The 25,536-nt window shown below is 41.3% G+C and overlaps 1 protein-coding gene across 6 annotated transcripts in view; it reads left to right on the top strand.

Annotated features, from left to right (window-relative positions):
• Positions 1 to 25,536, top strand: part of KCNMA1 (potassium calcium-activated channel subfamily M alpha 1) — an 879,212-nt gene that overhangs the window by 567,173 nt on the left and 286,503 nt on the right. For all 6 annotated transcript variants that reach the window (XM_054034181.1, XM_054034180.1, XM_054034184.1 and 3 more), the window contains exons 4-5: positions 18,663 to 18,756; positions 21,943 to 22,054. In XM_054034181.1, coding sequence (XP_053890156.1) covers positions 18,663 to 18,756; positions 21,943 to 22,054 — 206 coding nt within the window. The remainder of the gene's footprint in view (positions 1 to 18,662; positions 18,757 to 21,942; positions 22,055 to 25,536) is intronic.

Genomic DNA, 25,536 nt, shown 5'->3' with positions numbered 1-25,536 from the left:
GTAGAAATAAGAGGTTCAATTCTGCTCTCAGTTAAACTAGTTTCAGTTGTCTTTAGAATTTGGCCACAAGTATGAAAAAGAGAAGTCCAAATTGAATACTTTAATTTCACATCCTCAGAACTTTCTAAAGACTTTAAAGGCAATTGTTTTGCAACATTAACTAGAATGAGTTCTACCAGGTACTGTAAATGTATGAGATGTTAGGTTTGTGTATCAGTGAAACTGTTTTTGGTGTTCTCTGAAATGCTCATTTATACTATTAGGTAATATCATAGAATCATAGACTATCAGGGTTAGAAGGGACCTCAGGAGGTCATCTAGTCCAACCCCCTGCTCAAAGCAGGACCAATCCCCAACAGTATGTTTGGAAATTACAGTACACACCTACTGTGATCACCTACATTTCAAGCAAGTAAAGGACAGTTGCTTAAAAAATAATTGACAACTAATAAAAATTATGGGACAAAGCTCACTTGTAATAGAGCAGCATCACACAATATTTCATTCTTGATACAAAATCATACATTTTTGTCACACAGTATGATCCTTTGCATGAGTATTACTTGAAACAAACTGTAACTGATCAAATGAATTGTAATAGAAGCTAGTTGCATTTGGGCTGTGAGATATTGGGTGCCAAATATTGGATGTCCCTTAAAACATAGGATATGTGCCACCCCATTTTCCAGGATATATTTTTATATTCATGATAGCCATGAAGGTGAATAAAACTAAAGGCTATTCAGAGTTAGTGCTGTTTATGCAATGTCGTATCTTGTTCAGAGAAAACAACGTGGCTTACCAGTTAAGGAGCAGAATGATTGCTGAGTAAACCCTTCACACCTAATAGTTTCCTTACATTATCAATATTCATGAAATGCAATATATTATGCATTCAGATCAGTGGAAGTTGTGTGATTTAAATCCTGTGTGCCTCTTTGAAAATTCAGTGCTGCTATGTTTGTGTATTTACTAGATCCAATTATTCCCCAATTACTGAATCTTGTAGGCATTTTGAAATTAGTGTATATCATTATTAATCTGTGCCTTGTTTTTTTTCTGAATTTTCAAAACATCTTGAAAATTAAGGTTTGGTTTGAAAGCTCTAATAAGGTTACTTTTTTAAATGACATACCAAAATGCATAGAAAAACATAGATTGAATTTCAAGCTCATTAATCTTTCTCCTTCAGAGAGCTTCCTTTTCTAGTGTGTAAAGCTGGTGCTATGTGCAGTATTTTTGTTTATAGTAGTATAAACATTTTCAGCCTGTGTCTTCATTGCTGAAATAACCCACCTCTTTCATATCAACTCTTACCTAGGAGCCGCACTGCAGACTCATTGATGTAGGTTTTTTCTGCATGGCAGCCAAGGCTAAACTGTGATTTCATTGCATGATGCAACTTCACCTTTTTGGTTGTCTATGGGATTAATTATATTTTATTCTTGTACTGCCTGTGCATGTCAACGTGCTTATCCTAATGGCCTATACACTGAATGCAGTCTAAGCATTAAGTGCATGCACCAGAATTTAAAACAAGAAAGTTTGAACAAATATAAATTATTGTTATCAGTATCTGGAGTTACACTCTTATAGAACTAAATTAGTCCCAATATGTATCAGGTCTGTCAATTTAAAATGTCTGGCATCATATGGTAGCTAACCAAATGGATAAGTGCTAACAGACGGGTGAGGTTGGCAGGAGAGAGTGAGAGAGAACATACTACCTACTTGCTATTATTCTTAGATGAGGGTTGAGTGAATGCTAAAAGCATTCAAAAGTCAGGCAAGCCTCCCATTGACCGCAAAGCCTCTTCACAGTAGGCTATGCTGGCAATAGTTAGGATTAAAATACCAGTTCTTATCAGATTTAAAGCTTTGGGAAGAAACTTAAAGTACTATAATCTGCTATATTTAACCTGCAAAATAATTTAAAATTAATTCCGTTAACGAATACCACCAAAAGTATTGATTGAGATTTGACATGAAGAATCACAGTCCTGTTCTAAACTCCTTTTGCAAACTGTTTGGACCATCCAAAATAGCACTTCATTAATATTTGTTCTTAGATGTGTTGACAGAAACCTTTAATCTAAAGTGGCAAGAGATGTGTGATTAGTACTAATTCTAAAGGTTGGGTCTTGATGGAATAATGACATATCACCGCTGGGAAACTTACTACCAAAATATACGGTATTTTGAGCATCTTCTCTAAACTTAGTTTGGTGTTATTATTGATTAGCAGATGTAATCACGCAAATCTTGTGTTCAGTATGTGTCCAAATGTTATGCACTATATGTTTTCCTTTCAGGATTGATTAAATATTCTCTAGCAATCTGTGATGCATGGAGGCTATGCATTGCCCACTTTCCGCCCTCTCTCCTCCCCTCCCCCACACACATACACCCACACTTTGCATTAGTATTAATTTTAATGATATTTTAAGCATGAAAAATTATGCAGATAAGTGGAATTGTAAATGTGAAAAAAATACTTAAACATTTGCTATTAAAAAATCCAATGAATACACACAAATATATTCAGAATGGAACAGAAATAATGAACATTGCTGAAAGAACATCATTTTACAACAGCTGTAGTGTGATGTCCAGTGATGTCTTGCATCTCTGAGGATTCTCTACTATTTTTTGCCTTTATTTTTTTACATACATAGGATCCCATATAATACTGGTTACCCTTCTGCTGAAGAGAGATAGAGGATCTTGCCAGTACTGTTTCTGAATTGACCAGAAGTGTTTTTGTAGAATAAAGGAGGTACTTCCTTCCAATGTGGAAGCAGTGTGAGTAGAGTTCTGTTTCTGACTCTGCCACTGTGTGGTATTGAGCAAGGCACTTAACCTTGCTATTCATCAGTTTTTCCCATCAGCTAGGATAAAAATACTTCCCTCCCTCAGTTATAAGGGTGTTATAAGGCTTAACAAATGTTTGTAAAGCATTTTGATATATTGTCAGAGAAGAGCTGTACATTTTTTATTCTATCAATATAATTCCTCATATTGTCTCCCACCTTGGGCATGAAGTGGTTTTGCATCCTCCAAATTCTGCAAATGATGGAGCTCAAGTCTCGCTCCTGGAGCCCTTTTGTGATAGCTTGTTACACTACTGCAAGCTGCCAGCCCTTAACTCCATTTTGAAAGGGAGATAAAGTGACTGGTTAAAAGCAAATGTGGTGGTGGAGTTAATCTACTTCAGGGGTTTTCAGATTGGGGGTTGTGACCCCTCAGGGGGTCACAATGTTATTACATGTGGGGTCGCGAGCTGTCATCCTCCACCCCCAAACCCCGCATTGCCTCCAGTATTTATAACAGTGTTAAATACAAAAAAAGTGTTTTCAATTTATAAGGAGGGGTCACACTCATAGGATTGCTATGTGAAAGGGGGCACCAATACAAAAGTCTGAGAAATACTGATCTACTTTTGAAAACCAGGCTTTGGCTTTAACAGATCACCAGGAGTCAGTATTTGTCATTCAGATTTAAAACAACTTTCTTGTCTGAAAAGTTGAAGTAGGAATATTAAGTTATATGCTTCTAAAATTACTTTTCTGTTTTATTTCTGTTTGCCATATTTTATTTTCAGGAGCTCATAGTGTTCAATAGATAGAGACATAAAAATGTGACTTCCCTTACATTGTTATTCATTACATTTAAACAAATAGGGCAGTCTCTCATGCAAGGTAAATGTGACTTCTGTGAATGTTTAACAGGAACTGCATTTTGTTACTGTATCTTGCCATAACAGACCAGTGTTACATTCTAATAGGATGTAATCTGGTCCCCCAGTTGGAGCAACTCTGATGTCAAGACTTCCAGGAAGAAAGGTTTACTGCTATGCTTGTAATATGCATAGGGAAAGAGGGTCACATAAGATGAGTACAGGGATTTAGTGTGGGAGGGAGGGGGAGTGCTAAAAGTGACAAAGATTAGCTGGGCTCAAAGGGAAGAGCCGGGGAAACAGGAGTCAGTAAAGATGACAGTCACAAATGTTTATATGAGCCGGAGGTAAATGCTGCCTGGATTTCCTAGCCTAGATTCAGTGTAGGAAGTTTATACTATGCTGCGATGCCCAGGATATTGCCAGAGTGCCCGATTAGGACCCTTGAGAGTAGGGAGGATGTTGCATCAGGATAAGTAGTCAGGGAACTTATCTCTGCCTGTGTGTCAGTGAAGCAGAATAAGAATAAACCAGCAGGGCTTCCCTGTCGCGATTTATAAAAACACTAGCCTGGTAATAGCTAGGGCTTGTAGTAGCTGAGTCACACAGACGGTGTTTCTGAAAAATTCCAAAAAGAGCTAGGACACTAGTTTAAAGAAGGGACCAGCAGCTCATCTAGTCTGATCTCCAGAACAGCACAGGCCACCAACACCACCCAGCCCTCACACACAAAGTCCAATCACCAAAATTAGACCAAAGTTTTACAGCCCATGGGAGCCTAAACAATTATGTGTCACAGGTGAAAAATAGGAGGGACTGAGCTGTACCAACGCCCAAAGCTCCTGCAGTGGTAGGGAATTGATTAAATGTGATATACCCAGATAATACCAGCAGGTGACCCACATGCTGCAGAGGTGAAAACCCCCAAGGTCATTGCCAATCTTACCATCAGAAATTCCTTCCCAACCCCCATATGCTCATCAGTTAGACACTGAGCATGCTGACCAAGAACCTGCCCGCCAAGCACCTAAGAGAGAGAATGCTTGATGCCACCTCAGAGCACTGGTCTACCCTGTCCAATGTCCTGTCTCCAGCAGTCCCATCTCTGATGCTTTAGAGGAAGGAGACAAAAGAAAAAACAGAATACATTGGGGGCCAGGGGGGGGGGAAGTCTTTCCTTATTCCTGCAGGTGACCAGCTGAAGCCCTGAACCATGAGCTTTAGAATTGTAAGATCAGTAGGGGCCCCCAGGGCTGCTTAGCCCCCCGCCCACCATCACAAGCAACCCCATCATACAATCTCATGCCTAAATTTGTCTAGCCCTCTCATAAAATTAAGTTGTTTGTCCCCACAACTTTTGTTTGGAAACTGTTCCAGAACCTCACTCCTCAGATGGTTAAGAACTAAACACTGGGTTCTGGAAGACCCCTGACATTGGTGAGGAGCACAGAGCAACACGGTTTCCTACAAGGAATGAGAGCGATAGGACTATGATTGTTAAAGGTTGTTTGTGTCAAGTGTGCTTTGTAGTTTCATACAGAGTCATTCCCTAGTTTAAAGTATGAGACTGCTTCATCTCAGGAGCGGCTACTTATTCACTATGGGAATTTCTTTCAGAAGGTATAATTAATGCAATATGAATTGTCTGTGTTTCTGTAGATAGTAGAAAGCCTGGAGCTATGCTATAGAGATTAAAGACTCAGGACACCACAGTTTGGGTTAATGAAAGATTGTCTTTATTTTCTGCTTACACAGACTCTTACCACCTTACAATATTTCCCTAGTTGACACCCAGAGTAGTGGCTGTAAATGTTAACCATATAGCAAAGAGAATGGCAGAATATCTGATCTGGCTGTTTAACTACCCATTCCCACCACTCAGTTAGTGCATTTAGCTTTCATAGCTCACTTGCATTTTCTTCTGCGCTAGACACAACTACTTAACTTTAGACTCTGATTTATTACTATTTTGTACAAATTAGTTACATTAAGCAGATGTCTCCCTTAGACCAGTGGCACAATATTACCTAATTGGATAATTCAGAAAAGACATACAACAGAATGAGGTGGAAATCTTTAACTTTCCCACTCTGTCATTTTCATGTGTGATAGATCTAAGTTAGGTTGTAAGATCCTTAGGGCAGAAACCTGGATTTTTATTTGCTATATAAATAATTATATGTTGATGGGGAACAATTTGATCATTGGCAAACTTCTTTCAAAGAAAACATGTGATAAGAACAACGAGGAGTACTTATGGCACCTTAGAGACTAACAAATTTATTTGGGCATAAATAAATTTGTTAGTCTCTAAGGTGCCACAAGTACTCCTCGTTGTTTTTGCTGATACAGACTAACACGGCTACCACTCTGAAACCTGTTACCATATGGTAAAAAACACCAAGATGGAAGGCTTGTAGATGTTCTGAAAGGGTCCCCACTCCAGAAGTGGAAGGCATTCAGAGGAAAATTGACAGAACAGTGGTTTGTCTACTTAGGGTGAGGCAGGGCAGTTACTTATACCCATATGTCAACAGGCAAGGCAATGAGGAGAAGAGGTCTTGTAGCAGCTTAGGAAGTGGAAACAGAATCCATAGTGGAGAATAGTCAAAGATGGAGGGGTGGATGACCAAAAGGAAAAGGCAACTCTGCCATATTCAATAATTAGTGTATAAAAGAGAATATTCTTTTGCTAAATCTATGTCAGTTCATTAGATGGTGCATGAACATTCACCACTGGCCTGTTAACTATGGTTTGTTTTTACATGTGCATATTAATGATTCTCACAATGAAAAACTAAAGGTAGATTTCTGCAGATCAGCTAAAATTTCTACATTTTGGACGTTCTGACTTTTCTAAACAGGTGTGGTAAAAAGTCCAATGCCAATCTTCATAACATTTCTAGGATAAAAGACAAATCATTGTAAGACAGAGAGAGAATGTATTTATCCTTGCAGTGCAAGCCATTGAGATCTATATCCTTTCTAAGGTAATTCTATTTGAAGAGCTTTGTTGAGAATCTGACTGCCTCATTTCTGAGTGTGGGGAATATACTGTTTAACATTGCTATGGACTTTCTGCTTGCTGTCATAATTCAGTTTCATGCTATTTCTTAGTGGCCTATAGGCTGGGGACAATAGCGATTGCAAGTAGCATGAAATTATTTTTTTTTTTTAAATTAAAAATAATCTGAGTGATGGCAATACAATTTTAGAAGAATGGTGCTACGATAACCCCCAGGGTTACGGCATTTTTTATAATTCTCTCCTGTAAAATTGCCATGTGAAATTACTCTTTAATTTCGTATTACTGCAATTAGCGCTATGTAGTCTCTTCTTTCTGTGTGACAACCACTGAATATTAATCCACACTAGTTATAATTATTTTGGCACCTTACATGAAATTTGCTATTCTCCAAAGTGATGTCTCTATCTATTAATTTAAGCAATTGCTATTTTGCATTTTTTTGAGTTGCCAGGTATTTGCAAATGCAGTACTGAGTCCAGAAGGGATGTTGCATGTTTATCAGAATTGTATACAGTTGAATAATTTGTGTGTGCTGAGAGGGAGATACATAATTTGGTGTTTTGGGATTTTGTTTGTAGCAGCATTGTAGCTTTTGTTTGGATTTTCAGAAGGATGGTGTTACAGGAAGTTTATCCCCTCCTAAGAATACTTACAGCTCAAGGAAAACTTGTATTAGGGAAGGACGAGGGCTTGACTCCCTCATACTAGGGAAAAGTTTCCAATAAAGAAAGATGTATCAAGCGGGGTCACAGAATATCCTGGACATGTTAAGCCAAATGCATGCATGAGGTTTACACTGATGTAACTCATTTTTACTTACAGAACAATCAGCGTGTTAGCTGTGTAACTTATACCATCACTTCACTGCTGAGTTTAGCCAAATTGCACTGGTTTAGCTAAGTGAAGTTAGCAGCTAGCACCTGATTGTTCTGTCACTAAAAATGGTATAAATCAGAAATAAGTCAGTTAAAGTCCTAGCAGTTGCAACCAGTGGCGCTGGAACAGTTTTTGGAGTGGGGGCGCTGAGAGCCATTGAATCGAACTGTAAACCCTGTATATGATGGAAACCACTTCAAGCCAGGGGGTGCTGCCCCTCTTACCCCTGTCCGTGCCCCTCACCGCCTCGTAGAGGCTAGATCTGGAGCCAGGAGCAGGGCTGTGGCTCCAGGAGGGGGGGACATGCACAGGGGTAAGGTGGCGGAGGCTGGGGCCACAGCTAGGGGCGGGTGCAGAGCCACAGGCATGGGGCCAGTAGCTGAGACCCTGGGCCAGCGGCTGGGACCCTGGTCTTGGCGGCCGGGACCCTGGTCTGGCAGTGGAGTCCCCAGGTGTGGGGCCAGCAGCCGGACAGGACTCTCTGGCAGGTGGACGAGCAGGACCCGAGGCCAGCGGCAGAGCCCGTGGGCAGCAGTGGGGCCAGCAGCCGGGACACCAGGTGCAAAACCTGGGAGTGCTGCAGCACCCACTACACCCCTACTTCCCAGGCCTATGGTTACACCAATGGAAAACTCGTGCATGTGAGAGGAGAATCAGGCACCTAGTATAAGATGGTTAGAAAATAGGTGTAAGTGACTTTGTACTGTATTGTATGTTACACTGAAAACACCAGCTTAATTTGGCTGTATGGATTTTGGTGCAACATAAAGTTTGGGAGCCTGTTTTTTCACATTGGAGCCGCTTCATCCCCCTTGATGTATCATCTGCATTAATGTCACACACTTCCAGAATGATGAATCGGTCTGAGTTACACCACTTTGCCACTTATATCTGTTTTCTGACACCCAACATACAGTGGAGTGCAATGTGGTTCTTCCTGTTTTACATGTGGGAGAGGGCTACAGTAACAGGAATAACCTTTCAAAAAGCATGAGGACAGGAATGATTATTAATGTACTTACACTGCAGGATAAGAGCGACTCTATCAAAATACTAACCATGGTGATATGTATGTAGGTAGAGGACCTGAATAACGCCCCCACACTCACAAGCCCTGTAATAGACCAGACAGAATTATGGGCAGGACAACTGTGCAGGGGCAGAGGGTCTCTACATCCCTTGTCCACCATGCCCTTTGCCAGCCTCATAATGGTCAGGTTTGGTTTGAGTGGAGTGTGCTTCTGAATCTATGCTTGTGCAGATTTAGTAGCTCAAAACAGGATGTGCAGCGCAGTTGTCTTTGGAATAGGTCCCCAATTTCTGTCCTCCCCAGTACAACTGAATTCTCTACTCAGTTGCCCAGGCTGTGTGCATTTTACCCTAGTGACCATTCAGCTAAAGTGTGGCCCATCAGCATTAATGTATTTGGAGATTATGGTAGGATATTAGTCACAGGGTGCTGCTAGTATGCATTCGTTCGGATTTATCCACGGCATTATCTAAAGGATCCCATCATTATTTCTTTACGGGATTTGATGTTCATTAATATACCTGGGTGTTCCACGTTGTGCACACACAGAACAAGATGTGGCCCCTGCCTCAGCAAGATGACAACTGAATAGATAGTGGCTCTGGTAGGGAACGCTGGCTGCTGTATTGTATCTGCCCTCTCCATAAAAGGGAAAAAGGACGAGTCTGTCTTCAGTCTCCTCTCCTCTACTGTACCCACGGTGGAGTCATAATTTGCCCATTCATGTTTTGATTTATTTTTTAAGTGCCAAATTTGTCTCTCATTTACTCAACTCAGCTGAAATAAATTTATAGTGGGCAGAATTTAACCACTAAAACCTAAAAACTGATAGTTTTGTTAGTCTGTTTGCTGATAAAACACTGCTTTGTTATCGACACTCAAGTCCACCAGATATGCTAAACTGGTATGCATAGAATTAGTTTAAGAATGGCCTCCTGGAGTGATATGGGTGAAAGAACATGAAGCAAAGATGTGTGGTTTTGGCCTTGATTTCAAGAAGACGACCAGAGGTACACTCAGTAATATGGATTTATTTATTAACAATCATGTTTTGTTTTGTTTTTTTCCTGATGGCATTATTGTTTTCTACATCTTTATTTGTTATATTAAGGTGAAAACACAATGTTTGTTTCACCTAGAAGAAATTGTCACAAGTCAATCAAGCTTTCCCAGTGCCCTGAGAACTTGGTAACATATTGTAATAGTTCTGCAGAGGAGATGAGTTGAGATGTATTTTTTAATCAGGTTAGAACTAGAAGGATATTTTTCTAGTGCCAGTTTGTACTGTGCCAGACTATAAATGGTGGAAGGGAATGTTATGTTAGGAAAAGGAAATTAAGACAGGTTCTTGCTTTGTTTTCTTGGGGAGTGGGGGAGACAGGAGCTGTCTCAAGAAGCTTGCAATTTACATGAAGTCAATTGTAGATGTAGTCAAAAACACACTGGAGACCCAAAAGATATTTGTTGATTTTTTTTTAATTGGGTGAGTAAAGGCATCAAATGATAGTGTAATGCTGAAGTGTGGATTAGTATTTGAGCCTCCTGGCATTAATGGATTTTTTAAGAGGAATTTGAATCACGTGAGGGAGGAATGAGATAAGGTAGGCCATTCCAGTTGTGGGGAAGCAGGCTGGAGAAGATAAAAGCAGAAATGTTGGTATGGGGCAGAACTGTGTAGTCTTTAAGGTGGGGAAGAGAAACTTAAACGTTATTTATTAGGCAATGAGGAGTCAGTGGAGAGATTCAAAGAGGAGAGTGAGAAGGTCCAAGTGGTAGGCATGAAATATGATTTCAGCTGAAACACTCTGAAAGGACAGGAGTGAAGAGAGATGGGAAATATATTTCTCCAGAGAGGAGGAAGTTGCATAACCCAGGTGGGAGAGAGACATCAAGGCCATGGCCAGTGTCTTAGCTGTGGGGGCAAAAATCTGTTGCGTAAAAAAGAAACAGCAGGGTTTGGCAATAGCAAGAAACAGAATGGAGGAGGATTCTAAAATCTAGCCTAGGGATTCGAGCCTTGGGGAAGTGAGAATGTTAGTGTCTCAACATGAGTGGCAAGGGATGAGGGAAGAATAAGGGGGTGGGTGTCAACCCCCCCCCTAGAATTCAGCGGGACCATAATTGGGGCCTCTTTTACTAACTGGGTTAAATTTTAGCTCCCTGCATTGAATCTTATTTTAGAAAATACTGTAACCATAGAAATAAACACATCCATTTACCACAGTCCTAAATGCATTTCTGTTCAACCCAGGGCCAGATTCTGCTCTCTGCTAGGACACAGTGGAGAATGGACTTACTCCAGATTTACACTGGAATGAATGAGATGAGACTCTGACCATGAGTTTGTAAATTAAAAACAGCAATAATTGGTTCTTAGGATAGAAGGTTGTGTCACAGCAAGAGTGTGTTTCATTTATGGTTAATCTCAGAGGATGAACAAGAGGAAGATAACGCTTGTAAATATTGAGCCAGAGCTTTTTATCATGCAAATATTTTGTTCAATGGATCCCAGTCCTAGGGGCTGCTACATTGCTCATAGATACCAGTATGTATCATTCACGGTATGGTGGGTCCTCTCTTTCCTCTGTTTAAAATATTGTTCTGATCCAAATGGCAAGTGTTCCTTTTGACAGAAAACAACCCCTTCCTACATATCCTTTGTAGTGCTATCTAAAAGCACCATCAATAAGGAGACATTCCCAGTTCTTTGGCCATATCATGTTGGTCCATCAGAGAAATAATTAAAAGCCTTTTGGCGCTGGAGAAATTATCGATGTCAGGCTTTAAAGTGAGGCTTTCCAAATGTAGCCACTTAACTAACTGGCTTGCATTTAGAACAGATCAATGTATGTGTTGCAGGAAAGCAATATTTGCTTTTCAATTAAGGAACTTTGCTTAGTCCAGAAAACGTGGTTAATAAATGAAAGGCATTTGAATTAAAAACAAACAAACAAACAAAAAAACCTGTCATGTCCCTGATTACTCTCTATGGCTGTCCAACACTTTACATTCTTACTGAGAGTCTCACTCGGATTTGTTTTAATTATGGTATTAATTCACCAGGATGTAAAATTTGCTTGCTAGGAGTCCATTTTTATAACTGCACAGTGGGTTCTTGTCTTTTGTTATTTGCTTTTTTTTGCTAGGTAGTCATTCTTGTCCAGGGTAAGTGAAGCTATCCAGGGTAAGAGTAAGAGAAGACACACTTCTTCAGATGAACTTCTGCTCTCATATATGATACTTCTTGTCTTTGGCATAGTTTCCTGTTTATATTGTGTCATTGAAACACAGTAAAAACAAAATCAAAACAAAAAACCCAACCCAAACCTTAAAACCAACCACCTTAACCCTATCTAGGTGCCTATGTCACAAATTACAAGAACAAAAAATAAAATGTAACTAGCAGTTTAACCTGACAGCTGGAATAACTCATCCCTCTAAAAAGACCCACAAAACTCCCCCCACCTCAGACACAGATATAATAGAGATTTAGTAATGAGATATAGAACACCAGTTTCAATTTGGCCTAGGTTGGGGTGATCAACTGCTACTGTCATTCGGAAGGTATCTACCTCACAAAAACACCTTCAAAAAAGTTGTCCTGATTGGCTGTCTCCGCAAAGAGATAAGGATTGAATGGGCCAATTGAGACTGAATTTTCCTCTCCCCACTCTATATGGTCTTCCTAGGTCATGGCTAAGCAACAGTGCTGTAGCATCATGATGGAGCATGCACTGATCATGCCCATATTTTACCTGTCGGGTGGATAAATACATGGGCCCCATGGCTTTCAATCAAGCACTGAAATACTGTGAAAATGGATATTCTTGTGGTATTTCCAACCTGGCTGGAACCAGATAATACTATACATTTCACACGAAAGCCTTTTCTCTTGAGGCTTCATGTTTATACACAACTTGCAGGCCCCTTTCTACCCAAAAAGCCTTTTAACATTAGAATTTTTTACACCTCCCCCTCCATCCCAAAAGGGAAATGAGTGACCTAAGAACAGGCACAGAGTAATAGTCTCTTGTCAGGGCTCCCCAAATCAAAAGAAAGTGAATACGAGAAGTAAAAATAAGGAAATCCATGGTTCTTGTTGTGGAAGTAAGTAAAAGAAAACCCAGATTTAGTCTTTTATTCTTCCATTTAACCAAGGTATGCCACATTCCACCCCCAACTTTGTGATAAGTGTTGAGTTGCAGGGGATTTGGGGGGCTCCTGGGAGCCCCTTGTTAAAATTTTGTCATCAATTGAAATTAGGTTCAGGATAGTGGTTTGGTCTCTGGTGTAGATGCCTTATTTGTGGGGCTTGTAAACATACATCTGCAGAGCAAGCTTATTATAACATAAATACCTCTGCAGAACAAAAATGTTGGTCAGATTGAACCAAATGGGAGGGAGGGCGGGAGAGAGAGAGAGAAGATATTCCAAGCCTGTCAAACCAGATATTTACCACTTCAAATTATTCAAGGTGAACACTGCTACACTCTCCACATACTCAGCTTACCCCTTATTTCTGGTGACACAGTACAAACAATTCCAGCAATGCGCAATTTAATATGAACATTCACCTTTTGGATAGATCCACCAGTCTCGTCTGTAGCATGTGCGTTTTTTGTACACAAAGTATATTATAGGCAAATGGTGCGGAAAGCAATTGGGGCCTCTCACAGGCTGTCTAGCCCTTTCAGAGGAGTTGTGCTCTGCCTTGCCTGTGAGGTAGCAATTATCTCCCAACTGATGCAGATCAGGGGATTTAATTACAGCCAGTGGTCCCAGCTGTGAATGGGTCAGGGAGGACTACGCAGAATGGGAAAAGAGCTCAGTGAAGGAAGGTGAACAAGATAAGCACAGGGCCGGTGCTACCATTTAGCAAACTAGGCGGTTGCCTAGGGAGCCAAGATTTGGGGGCGCCAAAAAGCGGTGCCCCTAATTTTTTTTATAGCATTCCTGGGCTGGGCTGGGTTGGGCTGCTGTGCGGTCGCCGCTCCACTTCTCCCACCTCCCAGGCTTGCAGTGCCAATCAGCTGTTTGGCGCTGCAAGCCTGGGAGGGGAGGAGAATTAGAGCGAGGGCGGCGTGCTCAGGGAGGAGGCGGAGCAGAAGTGAGCTGGGGTGGGGAGCTGCTGCACGGCTCCTGGGGGGGGGGAGGGAGCTGCTGCGGGGGGGGGCCTCAGGGCGAGGGGGGGCAGGGAGCTGCCGCAGGGCAGGGGGGGGCGCAAGGTGGAAGTTTCGCCTAGGCCACGAAACTTCCTTGCACCGGCCTTGGGTAAGCGCCATCTCTGAGAAGGGTCTGGTGAAGGCAGGATGTGGAGAACAGGGAACAGGTCAGGCTCCTGTGGGAGGCCTCTTGGGATAGGGTCTGTTAGGATTGGAACAGGGAGGTACTTGAGAGAAGCTGCCAGCAGGGCCGGCTCTGGCTTTTTTGCCGCCCCAGGCAAAAAAGCCTCCGGCCGCCTCCTCCCCCCCAGCACAGCAGGGGAGGGCGGCTGGAGCCCCGGGGGGAGGGCAGCGAGCCCCGGCCGGGGCTCCACTCTCCCCGGCGGCCAGAGCACCGGGGGGAGGGCGGCGAGCCCCGGTTGGGGCTCCGCTCTCCCTGGTGGCGAGCCCGCCGCGGCTCCGCTGTCCCCGGCGGCCAGAGTGCCGGGGGGAGGGCGGTGAGCCCCGGCCGTAGCCCTGCTCTCCCCGGCGGCCGGAGCCGGAGCACCGCGCTGCCCCCCTCCAGGTGCCGCCCCAAGCACAAGCTTGGTGGGCTGGTGCCTGGAGCCGGCCCTGGCTGCCAGAGCCCCTGGGGAGGAGAAGGAAGGCAATGAGAAAAACTGCTAGGAGGAGAGACCTTCAGGGAGTAAGCCTGGGAGGCAGTGCTTTGCCAAAGGAGCAAAATACAACTCTCCAATGCCTGGGAGTCGGGATCTGCAAAGCACGGAATTTCAGTGTAGCACAAGAGGGGCAGAAGGATATTCTGTTTGGATGTTGGTTTTGGATTCTTTTGTTACTGCAGAAAGGGACGGAGCAGTAATGAGATGACCTGGCTGCGGGGCTGGCCTATGGAAGATGTAGTCAGAGACAGGCCATTATAGGGCCAAAGGAGTGGTTAACGGAGGCACTAGAGAAGAAGACCCTGCAGTGCAGCGCTGTATTATTGCCTAGGCCGACAAGGCATAGGCCTAGGGCGGCAAATTTGCAGGGGCGGAAGCTCCCCTCTGCGCCACGCCCCCCTGCTCCAGCTCACCTCCGCCTCCTCTGCAAGCGTGCCGCCGTGTCCTGTTTCTCTCCCCTCCCAGTGCTTGTGCCACGAAACAGCTGTTCACAGGGCAGGGAGGGAGGGGGGAGGAGGGGCGCGCGCTGAGGGAAGAGGCAGGGCCGGGGGGCGGGGATTTGGGGAAGGGATCCAATAGGGGAAGGGAGGGGGCAGAGTTGGGGTGGGGACTTTGAGTAGGGGGTTGGAATGGGGGCAGGAAAAGGGCGGAGTCGGGGTGGGGCCAGGCCGGCAATTATTTCCCGGCCTAGGGGGCGGTAAAATTATTAATCCGCCACTGCTGCAGTGCCATGTTCTGACACCAGTGGGTGCTACGGCAGTGAGTACAACTGCTTACAGAGCCCCTTGGTAAATTGTCAGCAGCATGTCCCTGTGTAATGTCAAACAAGTGCTGTGTGTGTCTGTTCTGAAGAGTCAATGAGCCATAGCTGCTTCTGATGTTGCTGGTTTCTTGGAGCCATCTTCAGCTCAGCATAATAGGGCTGGTCCACACTAACCCCCCACTTCGAACTAAGATACGCAACTTCAGCTACGTTATTTACATAGCTGAAGTCGAACTATCTTAGTTCGAATTTACCGCGGGTCCACACGCGGCAGGCAGGCTCCCCCTTCGACTCCGCGTACTCCTCTCGCGGAGCAGGAGTACCGGCGTCAACGGCGAGCACTTCCGGGATCGATCCCAGAAGATCGATTGCTTGCCGCCAGACCCGGAGGTAAGTATAGACGTACCCATAGAGCCAGGCTTTTTGGGAGCAGATAAATGTTGCAATTAGAATGACAAAATTAGTTCAGATTTGATGCGGTTACATTCTGCCATTGAGCCTGAATCTCAAGTTCTGCCAGTCTCTTGATTTACACCTGTGTCAGTGAATAGAAAATTAAGTATGCCGTTCTTCAATTCCACTATATTAAAATATTCTATATGTTTTTTTATACTCCTAAAAATAACTCCAGTGTAATAGATATAACATGATCTGATGCCTCCTGGAAATATGAATCCCACCCAGGTACAGAGGGGAGAATGGAGCCTTTAGTATGAGCTGACCAAAATGTTTTGTTTCTAAACAAAATGCAGCAGAAATTCGGGGGTTATATTTTCCACTTGGAGTACAGGGAGATAAGCGCAGCTCCCATATTGTTAATGGGAATTCAAGTCTCTGATACTTTCTGCATATTACACTGAAAAGATACGCCTTAATGTTTTATTGGCTGAAGAGAAACAGAAAGAGTGGTTATGGTTCCTTTAGGATCTCCATGCCAAGCTGTTGGACATATTCTCCTAGACTGACCTTTTGCAGGATGTCATGGTGAATTCTTTTGTACAGTTTTTTTTTCTTTTTCATGGAATATATACTGTTTGTAGACTTGGGGGAGAAAAAAGGAACCTGTGGTAACATTGTATTTTCTATAGCATGGGGAAGGACATTGGTTACGGTAGGAGTGGTATCATCAGCAACATAGCAAAGTGTCATGGCCAAAGGTAAGGCATCATGGATGACAGAGACCCAACCCTACATCATTCATTCAGGAAAGTCAAATTACCGTGGAATTAATGTTTTTGGTGTAAATAGCTTTCCTTCCTTTCCATGATCCTGCATTTCTGATACAAATAATTTTCAACAATAAAAGTGAAAGGACACCACATTTGTGTGCAATGGAAGTAATCTGGGGACTAAAAATGAGGGACTTGAAATAAGGGACACTTGTAATAGTAATGGTATTTATATTTTGATAGCACCCAGAGTCCTGAATCTGGATCGGAGGCTCATTTTGCTAAGCGCTGTAGAAACACGAAAAGCCATGGTCAGCATTAGCTAACCTGTAAAAATCTTTTGGATTTCTGGAAAGACAGTGGTACACAGATGCAGGCATTAACTGCAACCCTGGCTGACTCCTTCCAACAGCAAGCATGTTGACCACTACATGGCAGTGGAAGGGAAGATAATACGCCTGGTTATTCTTGTCTGGTGTTACACCTATGTAATTCCATTGATTTCAGTGGAGTTACTGTTGATTTTGTAATGGTGTAACTGAGAGCTAGAAGTCTTCAGACCCTGTGTTGGTGCAGCATAGTTTTTCCTGTTTCTATTGTACTTCCTTTGATTTTTGTTGCTGTGGTACATAGCGACTCAAATGTGTATCCTGCCTTGTTATAACAAGATCCTTTGCTCTCAAAAATGCCCTCACACAAGGTGTATTTACTGGTTCTCTGCTTATATCCTCCCCTTTTTTGTAGCTAAATCTGTATGAGTAGTGTCAGATACAAATTTCAATACCATGAGTTAATTTTTGGCTGTTTCTTTCTGCCTGCCTGCTTTTGTAAATCATTTTTTCAGGTATAATATAGGTAGTATGTTTCGTAATGTTCACATCTTAGCAAAACAGTATTTCTTTATAAACATTTTGAATACAGTTTCCTATAGCACAGAGGTTTCTTAAAACGCTAGGCTATTGTATGTCAGGGAGACTTTTGCCATATTTTTATGCATCTAAAGTCAAGAGAAGGCATGCCGTACTTAACTTGTTTGACCTGTAATGTATACAAGAAATGGAGAGAAATTGACTGCATGTTAAAATGACCTAGTAGCCCAGCTAATTTCTTTTATGCCTTAAATTAGGTTATTGACATTCATAATGCATAGAACCTTGCTTGTTGAGCAATTCAGCATCATATTTGCAGAGGTACAACTATACTAACTGGTATTACACTCAGTGATTTATTTGCACTGGGGAAGCCAAGAAAATTCTGCATCTCTATCTTAAAAGTGTATTTTCCATGGTTCTAAATGATCAAGAACTTTCCAGCTAGAAGTATATTTTCCCCTTCCACTTTATATAACTATGATGATTAAATGATCATTTGCTATATATATTGGCACATGCTGTTTACCTTGGTCTGCAACTTGAAGGCCTTTCTGTGGCTTCCCTAATCTGATCTAGGAATTTCAAAAATAAATCACTAATTATATTCATAGAAAAGGTCTCCTTCCTTAGCTCTCCGAGCCTGTAGATCTAAGTATGCCATAAAGTACCAGTTTGTATAGAGTATGCTTTGGAGTTGGACCTACCTTACTCTTAATATAATATGCTAGAATGTGCAATGTCTGCTTGCACACACAAAGGTAATTAATTAACCTGCATGCAAAAATTAACCCTTAGAGTACTGCTTCAAATTCCACAATTTTGTTGTTTAATTTTTACTTGTGGGCTATACTGCTTTCCTACTCAGGTCATAGTACTGTACATAAAGTATGTATCTAGACATGTAAAAAAATCTCTTTATGAAAACAAGGAATCCTATCAATACAAACTCCCCCAGGTTGCTAATGGGTGATGTATTCATAAGCAACTATAGTTTTTAAGGTTTTACATTATGACATTAATTTAAAATGTTTAATGTTTCAGTGTAATTGTGTGCCTGTTAGATTTAGTTCCTAAACTTTGTAGTTGTGTATCCAATAAAAAGAAGTCAGTTCTTTAAGGGTTAATGTGGAGTTAGGGGATCCCAAGGTATTCTCCTGCTTGTCTTTCCTTAAGATGTCTGCATGTTTCTTTTCAGGTAGTTACCTGAACATGTGAACACTGGGAATGAATGAATGAGTGACTAACTGAATGAATTAAATGTTCTTTTTGGAAATGCCTGCTTGTACTTTGCAGGGGGTGGGAATTAGCTCCTAAATTCAGGCCTTTATTAAAACAAAGTGGGGGGAAAAGAAAAAAAAAGTATTTTTTGACATTTTCCACGCACTCTGATGCCACCAGTTTATTCAATTTCTTTTTCTTTCAAATAGCCCAATAGAATCCTGCCAGAATTTCTACAAAGATTTCACGTTACAGATAGACATGGCTTTCAACGTGTTCTTCCTACTCTACTTCGGCTTGCGTGTAAGTACCTTGAATTATGTCGTGTGGTTCAGGGGAGGGAATGCAATGATTGTACTCAGAGATTATTTGACAGCTGCCTCACTGTTCATTTGCCATTGATGCAAGAAATTAACGTGATTTCTGAGACCTGTAAGTAAAGATTTTGACTGAGCCTCTAAGTAACAGTGGTGACGGGACTGGGTAAGGGGATTGCAATTGACAACCTAGACTATTGCCAATCTACCATCATCTGATACTGCTCAGTGGCCTGTGTGGAATTTGGTCTCAGTCCAATTCGCAATGGACTGATGTCTACATCACAAAAACTGCCACAATAACTGGCATTAAACACCCACCCTTGGCAATCTCAGGCTGATTGAACTACCCTTGTGCTCCTCAATGTGTTTGCTCCAGTTCAAGTTTCAGGTCAGTGAGGTAGCATGGGGAAGTTCACTGCTGCATCCTGTGTCTGCAAGGCTGTCAAGCTAGCACCAGTCTCAAGTGCTAAGTTCTTAGAGAAAATTTTATTTTGAAAATGTATCATTGGTCTCTTCTCCCCACTTTCTTCAAACCAGGTCTTTTTAATGGGAATCAGGTTTGGCATCCAAAAATCAAAGTACCTAAAATCACTAGTCATTTAAATAAATATTTGGGCCAATTGTACCCATAATGCATGCTGGGTTTTTTTGGCTAAATTGAGGGGAATGGGCTATGCACTAGAAATTAACGTTACTGTTGCTAGCTGGGACAGCAGGAGCAGTGGAAGTTTTCCAGGACCACATGGCCACTAATGCTGATGGGAGAACCTGAAAAGGTCAGAAGGTCTGCAAAATGGCTGGAAATCTTTTAAACGTGCTGTGATGAGCTTTCCTCTATATCCTGTTTGTGGTTCACACAGTGTTTTGGTATTTTGGCACTTCTGCTTTTGTTTCTTCTCAAAACCTGGAAGTGCAGCACTGTTTGAGAATAAAAAGTTAAGAAAAACATTTTAGGAACTAGTAAAAAATGTGGTTTGTGATTTGAACAAAAGGTCTGGGTTGGTTGTTATTTTATCTGATCAGTTTGACCCGGGATAGATACAGTCATTAGCCCTTTGATAAATAGATTAGATCATCTCAGTATTTTCAGTATTATCTATACTTCCCATATTCTGTATCACAAATACATAATAGAATGTATTCCAAATACTAAGATATGGTTATTTTAGGTTTTTAAAGGTGACCACTAGACCATCGAGATATTCTGACTCCCTGTCAGAACAGATTCAATACACAGTACCTGTAATTTGCCAGCAACTACAAATTCAGAGGTGTCCTAATCTCTTTCTAGGTCTGTGACACATTTTGCACACAGAGAATCATTTATGCATGTATTACCCATGCTGATTTACACTGAGTATGGAATAAGTTTTTACTCAACTTGAGTAAGGTGGCAGAATTGGCTCAGTAGTGAATTTGCTAGATATATAACAATTATTTCCTACCTGAAGTTCTTTCAGTATAGTCTGACAGACTAAAGTGCTTTTGTGAAGACTTACTGGCAAGTTAAGTTATTTGAAGAAACGTTATTTAACTGTACCCTTTTCCATCTCTTTCCCCTAAAATAATGAAATGCAACTCACAATCATATAAATATTCCTATATCTAGAGCTCTAGAAGATGTGTGTCCAACCACATGCATGCATCCTATGTAAATTCTTAGTCAGCTGGCATCCAAGTTTGTTGCAATGGAGAAATAGAAGCTCTCAAACTACTAATGAAGACAAAACACAAATTAAATGAATTACCATAGTCAGGCAATAAGGCATGATAGAGCTATGGTTTTCAAGAGCTAATCACGGCTTTGGGAGGCACAAAATATTGCCAAGTACCTCACTGATGGCATGCAAACACTTGAAGCATGATAAGGATTACCCCCAGGAGTTTATCCTGCTGCATTTATGGAATTTGTTTGAGAGTTATTAATTATTTAAATGAATGACCTTCACCATACTTTCACAGCATTTGTATTCAATACCATTATAGTAAAACCAGGGACTTTTGCAAACAGCAAACTGAATTTGAATGCAGTGTCATTTACAGTTTGACTTGATTTCTGAAAGCAAGGGATTTCTGAGTTATGGGAGGCTAAAATTCTGGGACACCCCTGCCCAACAGAGTTATGTTGAGTTTTAGCCTAAACTCAGTATCTCCTTGTTATATTTTCATGCCAGACCTTTGATGTTAATTGAGTAATCAGGTGTCTGTTTAATTATTTTAATGTGAGTTCGTGAGTATAGAAATATTTTTCATGTTATAAACATGAGGGGCCCTTTTTATGGGTGGGACCTTAATCATATTGTTATTACTACTTGCCCTTTTCTAATAATCTCTCTGGAGTTATAATGCAGTTAGTACACAGCATGTATTATTTTATGTAAAACAAAGTTCTGAAGTGGTCCTGGCAGGTAGTAGTCATGGGCTTAAGAAATAATTATATGGTAAGGTGTAACATCAGTGATGGTTGGTGGACACTGCTTTTAGCTTTTAGCTGAAGTATTAAAGGTACTGCTTTTGTATCTGATAGTCCAACATTCAAGAGCTAGCTGGGGTACATTCCTGATTTCTCTAACTAAATGAAAGAATGTCTTTGATGTACATCTGAGCTTGTTGTCTACCCTTAAACCAATTTTTGCATGGCAGTTCCTAAAAGGGAACATTAAAATAGCCCACGTAACACATATGATTCCACTGAGATCATAAAAATGCCAGGAAAAATTGGGTACCAAACACATGGGTATGCCAGCTGTCAAATACTCAGAATACTTGAGTGGAGGTGATGGTGGAAATCTGATTCTCTCCCCCCACCACCGGTGACATTTTATAAAAAAAGATTACCTGAAATAGTCTTGCTAAATGCTAAAAGAATGATTTGTTGAATCTGTCTCCTTGCAACAAGTCTGAGAACTCAATGCATAAATGTTCTTCATTTCTCTACTTGATATATGGCCCTCCCATTGTTAATTTAGTGTTGCCAAGTAATGTTGTCAGGTAATAGTTTTATCCTCCAGATAAAACCACTGTCTAGTTATGATTGATCTGAGGACACCAAATGTTGCTCCACTAACTCCTAAAGTAAAACTGGAACTTAATCTTCAGAAAGGAGAATATTGCACACAGATGTATCGACATGCTTATAAATTGATTCTTTCCCCTTTTCTTTTTCTAGTTCATTGCAGCCAATGACAAGCTGTGGTTTTGGCTGGAAGTTAACTCGGTAGTAGATTTCTTCACAGTCCCTCCAGTGTTTGTGTCAGTGTATTTAAACAGAAGTTGGCTTGGTAAGTAAATTGGTTTTCATTTTAATCGCTGATATCAAAAATACACACACCGGGCCCAGTTTGACAGAGCAGTTCTTCGTCCTGCACCCCACGTAAGTGAAAGAATGTAACAGATGTTGTCTCTGTGACCTGTCCATTTCAGCTGACAGGTGGGTTACATTGCATGGGACATTTACCATGTCCATTTTGCTCTTGATACATAAGTGCAATTCTCTGAGAAGTTGCGAGAGGTACGGTGTGACTTTTGCATGGCAGTGAACACCAACTTGAAAGGAGAAGCATCTGAAATTAGGCTGCTTTTTTAAAAGGTAAGTTTGATTTAATTGTCACTGCTCACAACCTGGGCAGCTAATCCAAAGCATTCATTTATAGATCTTCATTGCGATGAATAATCATGGACCTGTACAACAATGAAATAAAAAACAGTTAAAACTTGAACTGATCTGGCCCAACTCAGTTGCACAATGGGAAAGATTCCGATGTTATTGGTCTCACCTTTTGCTTAGGAAAGACCGTTAGGGGTTGAGGGTGTGGATAGAATAATAAGATGTTGAGTGAAAACAGAGGGCACAAAATGAAGCTGAGAAGTTAGGGTTAAAAAGAAATACAGAGAGAGAATGTGGAAAAAAAGCAGAGATGGCGAGAGAGAAATATTAATGGAATTAATGTGTGCCAACGTACTATTTGGAAGCTCTTCTATCCTTAATACAAAATACAGGTTTCCCCTTTAGTTCAAATCCTGAAGTACTTATTCAGGCAAAGCTCCCAGTGAAGTTAATGCAGTTATGGTTACCATTACTTTTAACAAAGGGACCCCCCCCCAGACATAATTCCCACTTTACTCTGTGATAAACCACATGCATCAAGAGTGCATGTGTTTATAGAGAAGCTGAGTGAAATGTACCCCATTGTTTTGAGTTATGGATGAGAACAAGGTAGTTGTTTGAGGCCCACTCCACCAGTTGTTCGTCGTCTGCATCTGGCTCTGAGTAACCCCAGTGAGTGTGTTGACTGTTGAATTCATCCACATAAACAGCTGGGTGAGTGAGAGTGAGTAAGACTGGCTGTTCCCAGTTCGCACTTGGTGGTTTATAGACATTTGCAACCTGGAAGCCAGCAACCTGAATGACATCACAGTAGTTGGTCAATGACAGTGGGGCAGCATCAGAGATGTCTGAGCGAATATATGTTGCTCAAACATGTTTAGCATGTGCAGTGTGACACAGCAGATCAAATTCATTGATGGCATCTTTATATATATGTGTGGTCTCTTGTAAATAGACAATGTCAATGCTGTGATGATGAGTGATTTAGCTGATTATGTTGTGCTTGGATGCCAGCGTTGAGTTGGAGAACTCTAAAAGCTGGACCAATGACTACAAAGCCTGGGGATGGCACGACATCAGGGGTGATGGCTGGAAAATGACTAGGATTCAGTTAATTAATTGAATTTGGTCTGGTAGGTTATATCATTAGCTTCCCCGGGGTTAGCCAGGTACTGAGGGGGGATGTAACGTGAATGTTGAGCCAATGCCCCCCACTACAAAGGGATGATTGTTTGAACTATATGTTCTTGGGGGCAAGGACAGCTTGATTTACTTGGGGTGGTACCATAATCTAAATAATAAATAGTAATATTAGAGAGCTCATACACTTTCTACAGTTTTTATAAACTAGTTTTGCTACAGCAGATGTCATTTTACAGGAGAAGTAAGTTAAATACTGTACATGACCCCTTCCCATTAGGTAGGAAGAATCGTCCCTGATCCAGGCAAAAGCGTTCTCCCCCGGTTGTTGTTTGTAGTCTCATTTTTGCCTCTTGCCTGGTTTCATCTTTTTGAAGGCTCTCCTTCCCCGCTGAGTGACAGAACTTGTCTGTGAAGTCAGCCTAGGGTTTGTGTATAATGTGCAATACTCTAATCCTTCACCCTGTCTCCTTGTCTTTTTTTTTTTTTTTTTTTTTTTTTTTTACTTTAGAGCAGAAGGGTCCTTAGTGAAAGAATTCATTGTGATTCATCAAAGTTTCCTGCCAGAGCTATCATTTACAGCCATAACTACAGCTCCTTAAATGTTGTTCCTAGATGCTGTGATAAACGAATAATGTGCAAATCTAGTAATATGTGTTAATGATGAATTTTTGTTACATTCCAGCCTTTAGATAGTTGGTTCTGCCTAAGGAACCCAATTATGGTATAAACATTTTTTTTCCTTTTGCCACAACAAAGCACTATTCCAATAGCCCTTTGCAACTCCTTGGCAGTGTAAAGGGACTATGATGCTGACGTAAGCAGGCAGTGGAAGTATTCCCCCAGCACAGGAGAATTCCCAAGCCGTAGGTATAAAGGGTAGGATGTGGTAGAAGGGGAAGTATCCAGAATGCACTGTACACTGGTGTTTCCTGATCTGATCCCTGGCTTCCTTCAGGTTTGAATGCACAAAGGATAGCTTCAAGCCATCTTTGCCCTTCTTCATTCTACTCCAGCTGTACTGAGTGGACCTCTGGCACAGCTGAGGATCTTAGTTACCTGGTTAGCAGATAAACTCAGTGAGAACATCTGTATTATTTAAAAGTTAATTCAGGTAATACAAATGGAATGACATTCCACATTTTATCACACCCTGATGTTTATCCCAACAATCCAAATATGTGCTTTTCCTCAGAGTGATGTTTCCATGGGCTGTAGGATTTTCATATACAGATTAACAGGAATCCCTTATTTATAGGAGGTATACAGTAGGGGAGATTAATGTGGTCTGTTTCATTATTAATACATCAGGTATTTCCAGTGGATTTCACTGCACTTTCATGTCATTCAGCTAAGGTGAGTTCACCTAAGGTAAAGATACTGGAGGGATCAGATGTGACTTCCTGCAAATTTATGGTGCCATCTCCTTAATATCACAAGAACTGGCCCAACTGGTTAAATAGGTTAATAGATGTCTAAGTGTCTGTGAATGAGGCAAAGGGAAATAGACAGATGGACAGTATAATCCAATTAACACAAAACTATAGAAACCAAACCCCTCTTAACCCTGGATTAAACTTTGTCTCTGGAGAACTAAACATTCATTACAAGAACTGAAATATAGCCCCTTACATCATGCATTGCCACAGTCATCAAGATAAAAAAGGGTCTCACATGATCTTAATGATCAGTAGCTTATTGTTCAGTTATAGTGGGAAGTCAGTTTAGTTTCTTTCTTTCCCTCCCGTGGTCTAGAAATGCCACATTAAAGGAGAAGCAGCATCAATAAAGGCTTTACTTTAAAAAAAAAAAAATCTCTGGAAAACATTTCTAAAATACTTTTACTATAGATGTGGCATCGTCTCTGGAAAATACTTGCTGGTGTGGGGTAGTGCACAAAAGATTTATTAACACTCATTTGGGATGAACTGCATGACTCATGCAAAGTCATTTGTGAGCACTGCTATCCCAAATGTATATCAATAAAACCTTTATCCTCACCACATCATCATGGAT

Source organism: Malaclemys terrapin, chromosome 7, assembly GCF_027887155.1.
Source record: "Malaclemys terrapin pileata isolate rMalTer1 chromosome 7, rMalTer1.hap1, whole genome shotgun sequence".
In the NCBI taxonomy this organism is placed as follows: domain Eukaryota; kingdom Metazoa; phylum Chordata; order Testudines; family Emydidae; genus Malaclemys; species Malaclemys terrapin.
The sequence above is the reverse complement of the archived record's forward strand: the minus strand, read 5'-3'. Positions and strand labels throughout refer to the sequence as shown.